This window comes from Fundulus heteroclitus, chromosome 22 (genome assembly GCF_011125445.2).
Source record: "Fundulus heteroclitus isolate FHET01 chromosome 22, MU-UCD_Fhet_4.1, whole genome shotgun sequence".
Taxonomy (NCBI): domain Eukaryota; kingdom Metazoa; phylum Chordata; class Actinopteri; order Cyprinodontiformes; family Fundulidae; genus Fundulus; species Fundulus heteroclitus.
The window spans coordinates 17001337-17014153 of NC_046382.1; the positions used below are offsets into that span (position 1 = coordinate 17001337).

The window sequence follows — 12817 nt, forward strand, 5'->3', positions numbered from 1 at the left end:
GCTGACTAACATGGAAGTGAACAAGTCTTATGGTAGTAGTTATAAACTAGCATAAGACGTGAGAAAATAAGTTTGTATCCATCTTTAACTCATTTAGCGACAGCGCTAACGCTAAAGTCAAACTTGTCAGCAGGCTGAGCTTCGTAAGCATGAGGTATTCATTGCTATTAAATGGCATGTTTACCTCGTTTAAACAGATTTAAATTTTTGATCACCACTTCTTAAGTTTAGAGGAAACGGCAGAGGAAAATTATTTTATTATTTTAGAACGGAACTAATCTAGTTGAGTTAGTGCCTTTTTAAACATGGTTGCAGTTACATCTCAACACATTCTAACCACAAATACTAATTTGATTAAATTTACTCAAATAAAGTGGATGCAAATCGTTACACCACCTTTATTGGTTTACGTTTTTTTTAGGACTAAGCTAAAATGACTATTTTGACTGATTCCGAATGGAAAACTATGCATAAAAACAACAACTAAATACACAGCAGGTTCTTTGAGAGAGATAGGTGTATTCAATTTAACTCAAAATGAGAAAATTGTAAAATTATCTTTATCTATACATTAAAGCACGTTAAGCTATTTTTTTTACCTCAAAAGAGTGCATCAAAGAACATGTTAATGCATTTATAGACTGAAAATAGTGTAAGTTTTTAGTTTTGATGCATTTAATAAATACAATTTTGTCCATATGATCTCCCCATCATTACAACACAAAGCTGATCAAGTGATAATTGAGCACTTCCACTTTTAGGCTGATCGATTAGTGAATCTCTGGTTAAAAACAGTTTGCTTTTTCAGTGACATTAGTTGCTAGTATGTTGCCACTTTAGGAAGCAGCAAAATGCAGCTAATCTCTAACCAAAAGTGCAAAGGAGTAGTGAAGTCTATAAATGGCAACGCATACTAACTGACCCACAATTATTAGTACACACACGCACATTTAGATTAAAAGTATTTTATATTTAGTATTAAGCCATTTAATCAAGAATTGTATTTTCTCCGATATGAAATGGCACAGGTATCCCCTTTAAAAGTAATAAGACAGCATAAAAGAAGTATAAATATTTAATTAAAAATGTACTTACACCTTTGATAATCAATAGTGGATAATATTTATGTTGTGCATTAAAGCAAAATAAATAAGTAAATACATATAAATAAATAATAAATTATATATATATATGTGTGTGTGTATATATATGTATATATATATATATATATATATATATATATTTATATATTTATATATTTATATATATATATAGATATGTATATATATATATATATATATATATATATATATATATATATATATATATATATATATATATATATATATATATATATACACACACACACACACACACACACAACACACACAATAGCAATAGTACTGTCCAGTGCAATGGTGATTGAAGTTACTTACATCTACTTTAGCGTACATATTTTGTTATTTAGTTACCTGTAGTTATTTGGAGTTATCAAGATCTACTTTGTTTGTAGAGTAGGTACTATGTAGTACACTGTAGTAATATATACATACACATTGTAAAGTGCGATTCACTGGTAAAGTGGAGGCTGGGGAATGATTTGCTATCTATTAAGTCCAGAAGAAGTTCATTGTATTTCAGAGAAATTAAGTGCTGTTACCAGGATTTCTTCGCACGTACTTGCACCAAATTAAAACGTTATTTTTTTAATTACTTGTTTTAATTTTTTTTCCCAAATAAAATAATAAGCAGTGGATAGAAGCATAAATTCAACAATTAAAAATGTTATTAATTTAAAATGCAACGTTAGATAACAGATTGTGGCTATATGGTGTTTCTAATTCTCAATAGAAAAAAACAAAAACTCATTACAAAATTACAAAAATATTGTCAGTCCGGCTACTTTAATCATGATCACTTTCATTTTAAGCCTAAACTCACATCTAATAAGGGCAGGCTTAAGGTTTATTTTCTCAGATTTTTGGCACCAACTTGGCGCTTAAATTTTTTGTTGTTGTTTGTTTGCTTTTGCTATAGCACGCTGCCTGCGCTCATGCTGCAGAACTGGCTTCGCTTTCTACTTGCGGAACTGTTGACTGTCCCCCCACCGTGGTACACCGACTTCAAAGCCGAGATCAGACCCGTCACCACGCTCTGTATAGCGTTTAAAATCCTGACAAAACTATCTGAAATCCCCCCTCACGTCTATCTAGTTCGGCTTTCTGGCTGTCATTCATAAAGTTGAGGGGGGAGAGAAACGCCAAACATCCCAGCTGAGCCCCGCGTCTCTGCGCGCAGGGCTGCTCGGTTTACTGCGAGTCACAGCGCCTTATTCCCTTCACTTTGGGAACATTTGGTTTTCACTCTCACGCCTCGTTAAGCGTCTGTCAGTCGGAAATACCTACTTGCACCCAGGAAACAGTCCGTCAACCTTCTGAAACAGCTTGTTGAAGACGGACCATCTTCCATGTCGGAGCTATGAGCGCAGAGAGGGGGAGAAGAGTCTCGGAGGAAAGCGCGCCTCTGCAGCTGCAACTTTGTGCGTCTTCTGGAGCGCACACACACAAAGAGAGGAAGGAAAAAAAAAAAAGCACACAAAAATACAGCAAAACTATTCCAGGACGCGATGAGGGGATGATGCCCTGAATGCTTGAAGCTGTGCACAGTTAAAGGAGGGGGAAAGAAGAGCAGTGCGCTGCCGCTCCCCTCCCTCCTCCTCCTCCTCCTCCTCCTCCTCCTGCGGCAGCAGCAGCAGCAGCAGCGCTATGACCCAGCACCGCTGGCCGAGCTCAGCTACGACCAGTCCCCCTCAGCGGCGTCGTGGCTCCGCGGTGGATGTGCAGCGGCAGACTGAGCGGAGCGCAGCCGTCCACACAGAGCCACAGAGGGAAGGGAGTGAACGGGGAGGGCGTGCGGCCGCGCATCGCTGTCGGTTTACCCGCATCGATCCGCTGTACTTTTCAAAATAAAAGCTCGGTCAAAATCCCTCCAACACCTGATGAAACAGGTAAAAAACAGTAAAACTGTAACCATTGTTATCATCTCATCGATCTACTCGCTCAGTTGTGACGGAGACGCACAGAGAACGCAAAAAGGTGCCGATTATTACCCCCCACCTGGATTAATATTTTGAAAAGCCGATCGGTCTTGTTTCCGGTGTTTTTGGTGGCCTTTACGGCCAAACTCCGCGTAACGTTAGTGGCTGTTCCTGTTCCTGGATTTGGCTGCGTAAAAAGGGGGCGTCGATCCAGCCATAAACCGGCCGCGCTCCGGAAGACGCGCCGCTGTTTCCTCATCCACGATGAGGAAGAGATGGAGACCACCTCCACCTTTAGAGCAGAGCAACCCCATCAGTTGGAATGTCATCAAATGTTTCGTGTATTTAACAGATTCAGCTTAAAAACTAAAAGCCACACAGACAATTTGACACTGAAAGAGTCTATATAGAATATTATGGCTTAAACATATAAAACGGGGTTATTTTAGAATACAGCAATGTTATATTCTGTCCATGATATGGCCTAGAAAATGCTGGAAAAGACTGCTGAGCGGACAGTTCTCCAGCACAGGCACAGACACCTTCTGCAAGGCGCTCATGGCTAAAAGAAGCTATCCGTTCACAGAGTGCAATATCTAAGTATATATTGATGGCAAATTAAGTGGAAGGGAAAAGTGTGATAAAAGGCTTTTAAGGTATGGTATAAGTTTGTTAAGTTAAGAGGTTAATGGAGAAAAGCCTGTTTAAGAGGTTGATGGAGATTCAGAAGACGGTGCTTCGATGTCAGAAGTGTTTTGTCTGGGCAACACGAGTCAAAGGACCAGACAGCTGCTCAATGGTCCAATGTCCAGCTTAAAAATTCAAGTTTATTTGGCTTTTTTTTTGTCTGTTTTATTTTGTTTTTGTTCAGTAAACCAGAGGCCAGAGGAGGAATCGAGAACCACAGAACCTGATATGTTGGATGTCCACGGTGAAATTTCCACAGTCAGTATTGCTTCAGAGAACTATGTCCTTTTCTGCTGTTTTATCAGCTCCAAAGTCAGCTCATCCGTCTCCCAGGAAATCTTGGAGCACTTCATGCGTCTTTCTGCTGACAAGTCTTATGAAGACGCTGGTTTCGTTTCCAGCATGACTTGACTCCTGCCTGATGGGCCATGTGTCTGATCCTCAGATCTCTGTGCAGGTTGGTGTGTGTCTCTCCTACCTCTTCCTCGCAGGGTGTGCCTGGCAGGTGTGGCTCCACAGCTGGAGAGCATCAGGACTAAGCAGGGGCAGATCTCCTGAGGCAGATGCCAGATTGTTTTTGCTCACCGCTTGGTGAGCGTTAGCCCTGTTCTCACTGCTCTTTTACACCTCTGGGTTTGTCCTCCCCTCTTGTAGGACCCATCCACACTCATAGATGGGTCCTACATACTAATACTAATTGTCAAAGAAACTGCACATTAGCTGTAAGTCGTATTAATTTTTTTTTTCACCAGAAATAAATATTTGAAACATGTCATGTGGTGTGTGTGTGTGTGTGTGTGTGTGTGTGTGTGATAAATTAACATTATAGTTTTGCTTTTATATCACTAAAATAAATAAACCTTTCAGCTAAAATTGTCATTTATTAAGATGCACCCCAGATGTCAGCATCTCCAGTCAGAGCACCTACATAAAGTTTTTGGATGGGGTGATCAGATGGGACACCCATGAAAAAAGTCCTGTGACTCACCAGAACCAAAGGTTGTTATAATATTATAATAAAAAGTCTCTTATACAGGTTGTGTTTATCTCCTTTTAGCCTAACCTGACCAGGTCCTGGGGGACTCTGACATGTAAACAAACTGAAGTCATGAATGAAGTAATGCAGTATTTCCTTTACCAATGTACACGCAAAGGGTTTATGTCCTTCACTCAGGACTAAAGACTCAACAGCTCTAACTAAAGTTACATACATACAAGAGCAGTGAAAAAGCAGCATGTCTGGTTGGTTAAAAACAAGCATATAAAAACCTTTATATTCAGTTATTTTTTTGTATTCACTATACAAACACACATTAGATTTGGCTCTCTTTAGGACCACATGCAGAGACTTGCATTTCCAAAATAAATCTACTTGATCTATTTCGCCATCTTCCCCAGTTGAGCATTTACATAAATTATAATTGTAAATATTGCCTGGAATTGGCTCAGTAAAATAAATCAATGTAATCCACTCCTTATAGCACGGGCCCCGAAACTCATAGATTGCACATTTGCAGCGGCACTAAAATATTTAGACTTACTCGCTCACGCTCAGGGAAGTAGAAATGGGATTCTGGAAAAATAATGACCAGTGTCACGCTGACAAAAAACATCAAAAATATTCAGATTTACCCAGGTGTCAGTAAGCTCCATTTACATCTTTCATGTGGATGAGAAAACACAACCAATGCTAAAATAACCCAGAGTCATCCACCTATGATGTGTTTAAAAAAAACAAAAACACTGCTAGGATGTGGGACCACAGAGGAAAATCAGAGCAATAGCCATTTTCCTTCATCTAAACACTAATGTGAAATTAATCTTGGTATATATATATATATATATATATATATATATATATATATATATATATATATATATATATATATATATATATATATATATATATATATATGCAACAGTATACTTACCTCCTTTGTTAAGCTTTCTATTTACCGGTACTCTACTTACTCTCCTTTAAAAGCAGTGCCTTAAAAGACATTTCATACATTTTGACCTTTTACAACCAGGAAATCCAGTGTATTTTATGAGTATTTTGTACAACAGACTAAAGCAAAGTAGTCCACATTCCTAAGTAGCAGGGAATTATATATGGTTTTCAAAATATTTTAGCGGGGTACACTTTTGTCGTCAGCTCCTTCCACTCGGATTGCCCTAAATAAAATCCGGTGCAACAATTTGCCCTCAGAAGTCACCCGATTAGAAACCAGAGCCCGGCTGTTCTGTGAAGGACTTAGAGGTTTGTTTGAGATCATTGGTGAATAAAAAAAACAGCACCATGATGACCAAAAAACAAAACAAAAATTCACAGGAGACAGGTGTAAAGCGGACTCATGTTATAAAACATCTGGCAGACAACTGTTTAATCCATTATCCAAAAATGGAAACAGTAAGTCAGAACTGCAAACCTACCACAATGTGTACATCCAACTAAACTGATGAGGAGGTCAATGGGAGCATGAATGAGAGAAGTAACCATGAAGCACATGGTAACTCTGGAGGAGCTGCAGAAATCCACAGCTCAGGTGGTATAAACAACTATAAAAATTCAGTATCACATGTCTCACATCCAAGTTTTATATTTTTATTCACTTTTTTGTTTTTGGTGTTTTGATAGACAAAAATCTAAGTTTGTTTCATGTAAAAATATGCAAATCTTTTGGGATCCTTGGTGAAATCTTTAGTTTGGCTTGTCAGAAGTGCTTGATAACTGTTTACTATGGTTTGATTCATCTGCATCTCAAGTTTTGTGATATTTTGTGGGGACCTACCTCTCATTCTTAGATTCATACTCATGCTATTTGCTTTGCATAATAAACTTTGGAGAATTATCAGATTTAGCTGAAGGTTTGATCATGTTTTTTTAAAGGAATTTAAGACATCGACTTGTCATATAAACACATATAAAACTTATGTTTTAAAGATAACAGCCAGCCTTATCTTTGGGTTATTGTAAAACATTATGTAAGAAAAAGTAGTCATGTACACAATCCTAGTAAATTAGGTAAACTGAGCCTTCATTATTGTAATACTAAACATAGTCAAGCTTCTATTTGCCATAGAGCGGCCCAACTATGCAATACTTACATCCAAACTGCATTTCAGTCCATCTGTCTTAAAACATTGTAACTAGTTCTCTATATTTAACAGTCTTGTTTTGCAAGTTTCTTTAGCAGTTTGTCACAAGTCATGTAGGAGACCCAGCAAACATGTAGTTAAAGCTTCTCTGGTCATCTGAGATCAAACTAATTAGCCTATTAGCCTATACAAAGATTCATGTAGGCCAGAAAATGAACACTGCACACCACTCTGAGTCCAGCATCCCCACGGCGAAAGGTGGCGGTGGCGACATCGAGCACAATAAAACTGGTCAGCGATAATCAGAAGGTGGATGGAGCTAAAGCAGGGCAATTGTTGAATTGAGGATCTGCCGTGAGACTTGAAAGTGTGTGCTCACAGACGTTCTCTGTCCGACCAGAATGAGCTTGGGTTATTTTAGAGATAAGACTGAGCAAAAATTTCTGTCATGATATGTGGAAAGTTGGCAGCAACCTACAGGAAAAGAGCTGCAGTGTTCTGTGCAGCAAAAAGCGGTTCTAAAGACACGGCTGCAACTGAGTAGTTACATAACGCCACACTTTCCAGATTCTTATTTATTAAAAAACAACAACAACAATGTACGGTATACTTTTACCCTTTATTTTTTGCTATAATGCACTGCTTTGTGTTAAGATAAGATAAGATAAGATAAGATAAGATAAGATAAGATAAGATAAGATAAGTTAAGATAGTATTTATTGATCTCACAATGGAGAAATTCACTCGTCACATCGGCTCATACAAGAAGATGCAGAGTAGGGAAGGTGCATTCAGTTATATACAGTGAATCTTCATATATACAATGGATCAAAAAAGAATACCAAAAAAAAATACAAAAAGAAATAGGAATGGGCATATGATCTCTTATTTACATTCATAGTGGTCTATATATATATAAACATATATATATATATATATATATATATATATATATATATATATATATATATATATATATATATATATATATATATATATATATATACTTATATATACACATTTATCTATACACCTACATACATACGTACCTACACGTATATATGTGCATATACATTCGTGTATACATTTGTACATACATACATACATGTGTACTGACTTATGTTCAGGTGTTGATAGCAGCAGAAGTTACTACATCAGGATTATTGCACGGGTTGTAGTACAGTGTATTAAATAGGTTATTGCACATTAGTTATTGCACATTACTTATTACAGTTATGGTCACATAACTGTAATAAGTGTGTTATGTGACAGGTGTTGGTCTGTCACATAAAGTCCTCATGAAATCCTTTATAGGTTAAAGGGTGCAAATACTTTGGCATGGTGCTCTGCATTTTATGGTTCAAAGTCTTGGTGTTTGCAAGTTCATCCATCCTAGCTCCAACTTCCAATATAGGGTTTTGTGGCGTGCTTAAAAACAAAAACACTTAACAATGACGTTCAGTTTTACGTCAAAAAAAAAGAGTAAAAAAATAAATAAATCTTATGATTTGTAAGACGTTTGAAGCGTCCTGTGGTTGATGTGTGATGTGCAATAGCTTTTGTTGCCTTTGGCAGTGGCAGCTTACAGGAAGCCCTCAGGGCCCATTTTAAAGCAATGAACTGACCGATAAAAGTCATAGGCAGCACAGAATTGGAGGTTCAGATTACGCGATCAGCCGCCACTATCAGCATAAATGCAAACGAAACTTGCTCTGACGGCTAATCTGCCTTCCAGTTGGAGCTGTTGAGACTAAGCCCCGGCATCAGGCCCCCAGATGAAGTGAGCTTCCTATCTGTGCAACCTTTGCAGATGCGCACTCATGCTATCGGCGCTCAGAGCAGCTGAACGACTTTGACCCTGCAACATGATACGGCGTAAAGCGTGTCCGACTCCCTCACGGCTGCAGCCTCACATACTGATCATATCGAGACAGCGAGGGAGAGAGAGAGGTGTGGGAGCTGCGACGGGCTACGTCAGCAAGCGCGCTATCAATCACCGGCATTCCTGCACTTGTGAGCAGCTGGCTCATTTAGAGGTCATGCACAACATAATGGATTCTCTCTGGCGAACGCTTTTTCCTCTATTTTCCTCCAATTAGAATGAAACTGTTATGAGGAGAAACAATAGCCTGGGTCGTCTTTAAAGCGGGATGTTGACTTTTATTATAATACTATAATAATATTTCCAAAATAAAATGCAAAGACATTTGGGGAGCTGTTGCAAGGGTTTTCTTCGTGGACAGATTTGCAGGCCAAATAAAGCACCTGTCGCAATAATTGGCACTGCTGGTACACATTTATTTTACAAAATCATTCAATTAAATTCAATTCAAATAAAGGCAACTCTTTGCTACAGTTCTCCAAAAGGGAGCTTCGGAGTTGTTTTTGTTCATTTACTTCAGCCTCTTGCTTATTGTGCATGGTAGAGAGATAAACTTGGCTCCTCCTCCACCTTTGTTGGTCCCATTTCAAGTCGTTCAAAATTTGGCCTTCCAGTGAACGTGTACAAAAAGATTTAGTTAAAAAACAGACATTTATTTTTTTACAAATGGATTTTCCTTTCTGACTAAATGCGCTCTATTTAAATGTGAAATTCTACTATTGCAAAAAAGTCCTCCTTTTTACAGAGCTTTAACAGGGTTGCCAACAAATGTAGGATGTGCTCTGGGTGATGCCCAGAGAAATAGTTTTAAATACTACTTAAAAACTAAAGCTTTGCAGCATTTGCTGCAGGAGCTACAATTGCACATTTCTGACATCATGTGAGAAGACTAAAGATGAAGGCGCTGCGTCAACCCTGTGTCCGATTGACTAAGGAGAACCCGCTACCTCACTGGTTCGCAGCTCTCCAGAGGGAACCACCGCCGAATCACCACTTTTATGCTCGATGAGTTCTTGCGTAACAGGAAGAAGCGGACCAGCTTGACCTGCCGCAGCACACGATAACGCCGCTGTGTCAACATGTTTCCACATGCCAGGAAAAACATGCCATCCCGGTGATATTGCTGACTAGAATTCACATTTTCCTGACTCTTTTTCACGTCTTTTCAACATCACAACATTTTATTTTATCTTTAGCATCGCAGTCACATACATTGTATATTTGATGTGAGCATCAAGGCCAGCTAGAGTCCCTCTAACTAGCTAAAGTATTAGTGGTTGCAGAATATGAATGCATGGTTCTTCAGATAATATTTCCTACCAAAAACCCAGCCTGAAGAATCCTTTTTCGAGACAATGATATGGCTATGGCAAAAGCAGTCTGATATATTCTGCATTTTTGAAATATACCCGATACACAGTTTCTGACAAATAAAAAAAAAAACGATTCAGGATTAGGGAAATTTGTGAAATGGTAAGATTAGTTAGTGTACAAAAGGCTTTTGCACATAATAAAAGACAGCAAGAGTTTTTGTTTTAATTTTGTGGTGCTGAAAAGAAAAATTGTGGACTCACTGGTACAAAAGCAAGAAAGGTTTTGAGTCCATCTATTTTATAAATACATACATCTTTGTTTGAGAAACGGATTTTGATCCAATTGTAGTAAAAACTACCCATAAAAAAGTATTTAATTCATATCTGCAGTTAAACATGGTAAATGACAGTGTTTTGCAAAAGTATTGATACCCTTTGAACTTCTTCATAATTTTTTTTCTCATTAAAACATCAAACCTCCATTGGGATTTTATGTGAAAAATCAACACAACGCGGTGCAGAGGCCCCAGTTACTCTAATACCGCCAAATAAAACTCAGTGCAGCTAGTTGCCCCCAGGAATCACCTAAATATTCAACGGAGTACACTCCTCAGCACGGATCCAGCTGTGCTATGAAGGGCTCGGAGGTTTGTGCTGCTCTGTCACGTAAAATCCCAGCAACAAAGGAAGCTTGTGGTTGCCAAGACAAAAGGTGTCAACGGGTATGCATCATTTTGCATAAAGGCAACATGCTTGTTGAGACGAAGCCGGTCCTGAATTTTACACTCTTGTGTTTTGGTCCACCACGGCTGCCAGAATGATAAATGCTCCTCTTTTGGAGTTGGGAGGAGCAAACGAGCAAACGTGTTGAGCAGACACGGATGCACCTCATGCACGATCTGGATGCTGAAATTTGCTGAGCAATATACCTTTCTGGTCAAAAGCGAGAAAGAACAGTTTCCAAGAGCGTTTCCTGTTCACCAAATCCAGAATCCCTCTGTTGTCGACGCGCCATGGGCCAAAGAGATCAACCACAATCTCGTCCCTCCTAATTTGGGAGCAGAAGGTTCTGTTTGTGCTTTTACTTCTGCCTGATCAACAGCTGACTGCTGGGCGCGGGGTCGGACGCCATGCTTAGCTGCCCCCCCCCCCCCAACCCACCCCTCTCGGCTGCTTTTGCAAACACAGAAAGGGCTGCACACCTTCAGACATGTGTGTGCAGCCCCCCCCCCCCCCCCCCCGTTCACCGCCACCTCAACACACATGAGACCTCATCCACTTACGCCCATTTCAGATGCAGGGCACCGATGGAGGCTTTTTGCACAGATACACGCACACCAGATAAAACATTTACAGATCACATGTGCAAATGAAAACCCACACACCGCAGCATGCTTACATCTACGTACACACACACACACACGCGCGCGCGCACACACACATCACATGCAGCAGACACACCACAGAGACTTCCAGTCCCCTCCCCCCCCCCACCCCTCAACTGAATAGTCTGTTCTGACAATCCACAGGACAGCCGGAGCATTGACGTCAGAGGCAGGCCCATGAAAATACAGGGTCCCTGGGGGGTTGAGGGAGTTATGCACATCTTCACAGCTTGGCTTGCAACTAGCTCAACAGCCAAAGAGTATATAACTGCCTCTGTTTACTCTTATACACGTACGTAGGGAGAAGGCCGCGATGAAAAAAAAGAAACAAAAGAAAACAACAAAAAAAAAAAAGAGAGAGAGAGAGAGAAGGGTCCACGCTCACACACACACACACACAAAGCCCCGCCGTACACAAATTTGTATGCGACTGCAATGCGGCTCATCTCAAACGTGACGTCAATGGACGTCACTGCGCTGTGATCCGTTAGGACGAATGTGAGATAGGTGCATAATTTAGGTTAATGGAAATACAAATCACAGCCCACCGTTTACCTGCCCCGCGCCGTCGTAATCACTGCCGCTTTGAATGAGTGCCGTCAGACGGCGGCGCATAAGACACACCCAGAGGAAAAGGTTTGCTTCTCCCCCAAGACGTCCCTGTTCCCCAGGGACAAGATGACATCTTTGTTTGTTGCCTAATATTACAAAACTTGTTCTGTTTTTTGTTTTTTCTGCTTTTTCTTCTTTGAGACATCATTAGGACACGATGTTCAATCATCTCTTTGCTTTCATTGTGTTGGTAAAGCTTGGAACAGGTGCACAGTAGTTGCAGTTTTCCTGCATGTGTTGTGTTGCCTGAGAAAAAAATAAATCAATCAAAATTTAAATGAGTGCAAATTTATTCTAGCGGACAATGTTAGTGAGGGAACTGAACAAAAAAACAAACAGCTTTATGCTTTTTGTACTAATATAGAGAATAAAGATATTTCCTTCCTTTGTCTTCATAAGACACGTTTCATCCTAAAGTACGGGGTGCTTTTTATTCAACGCACCTTTTTAAAGGTTTTAACATGATTCATTCTGAAGTCTGGCAATGATCAGAAGTCTTACTTGGATACGACAAAAAAAAAAAAAAGCAAAAACGCTCCCAGCTGCTCTGACTCAAATTTACGTTTACAGTTCGCAGACAGAGCAGTGAGGTCACAGAGGAGAATGGGCCTCAGCTTTGGGCCAACTTACTACAGGTGCTGTTGTGTGCGGCATTTTATCTGTGCTTAGTAAACGATGGAAGGGGGGGATTTTTTCTTTTTTTTTTTTTAGAAAAATAAGAAATCGCTAGGATTCAACTCATTTAGGATGGAAAATTATAAGCCCACATCAAACACCTGAAAAACATCAGATGTAAGTTATA

The 12817-nt window shown here is 39.5% G+C and overlaps 1 protein-coding gene across 4 annotated transcripts in view; it reads right to left on the minus strand.

The window, feature by feature from the left end:
* The window catches only part of pde10a (phosphodiesterase 10A), a 108234-nt gene that overhangs the window by 65586 nt on the left and 29831 nt on the right, over positions 1–12817 (minus strand). Inside the window, exon 1 of one of the 4 annotated variants that reach the window (XM_012859206.3) lies at positions 2406–2889. The exons of the other annotated variants lie outside the window; for them this stretch is intronic. Within the exon in view, the coding sequence (XP_012714660.2) occupies positions 2406–2469 (64 nt within the window). The 5' untranslated portion in view covers positions 2470–2889. Of the gene's footprint in view, positions 1–2405; positions 2890–12817 lie in introns of those variants that run through there. 4 annotated transcript variants of the gene reach the window in all.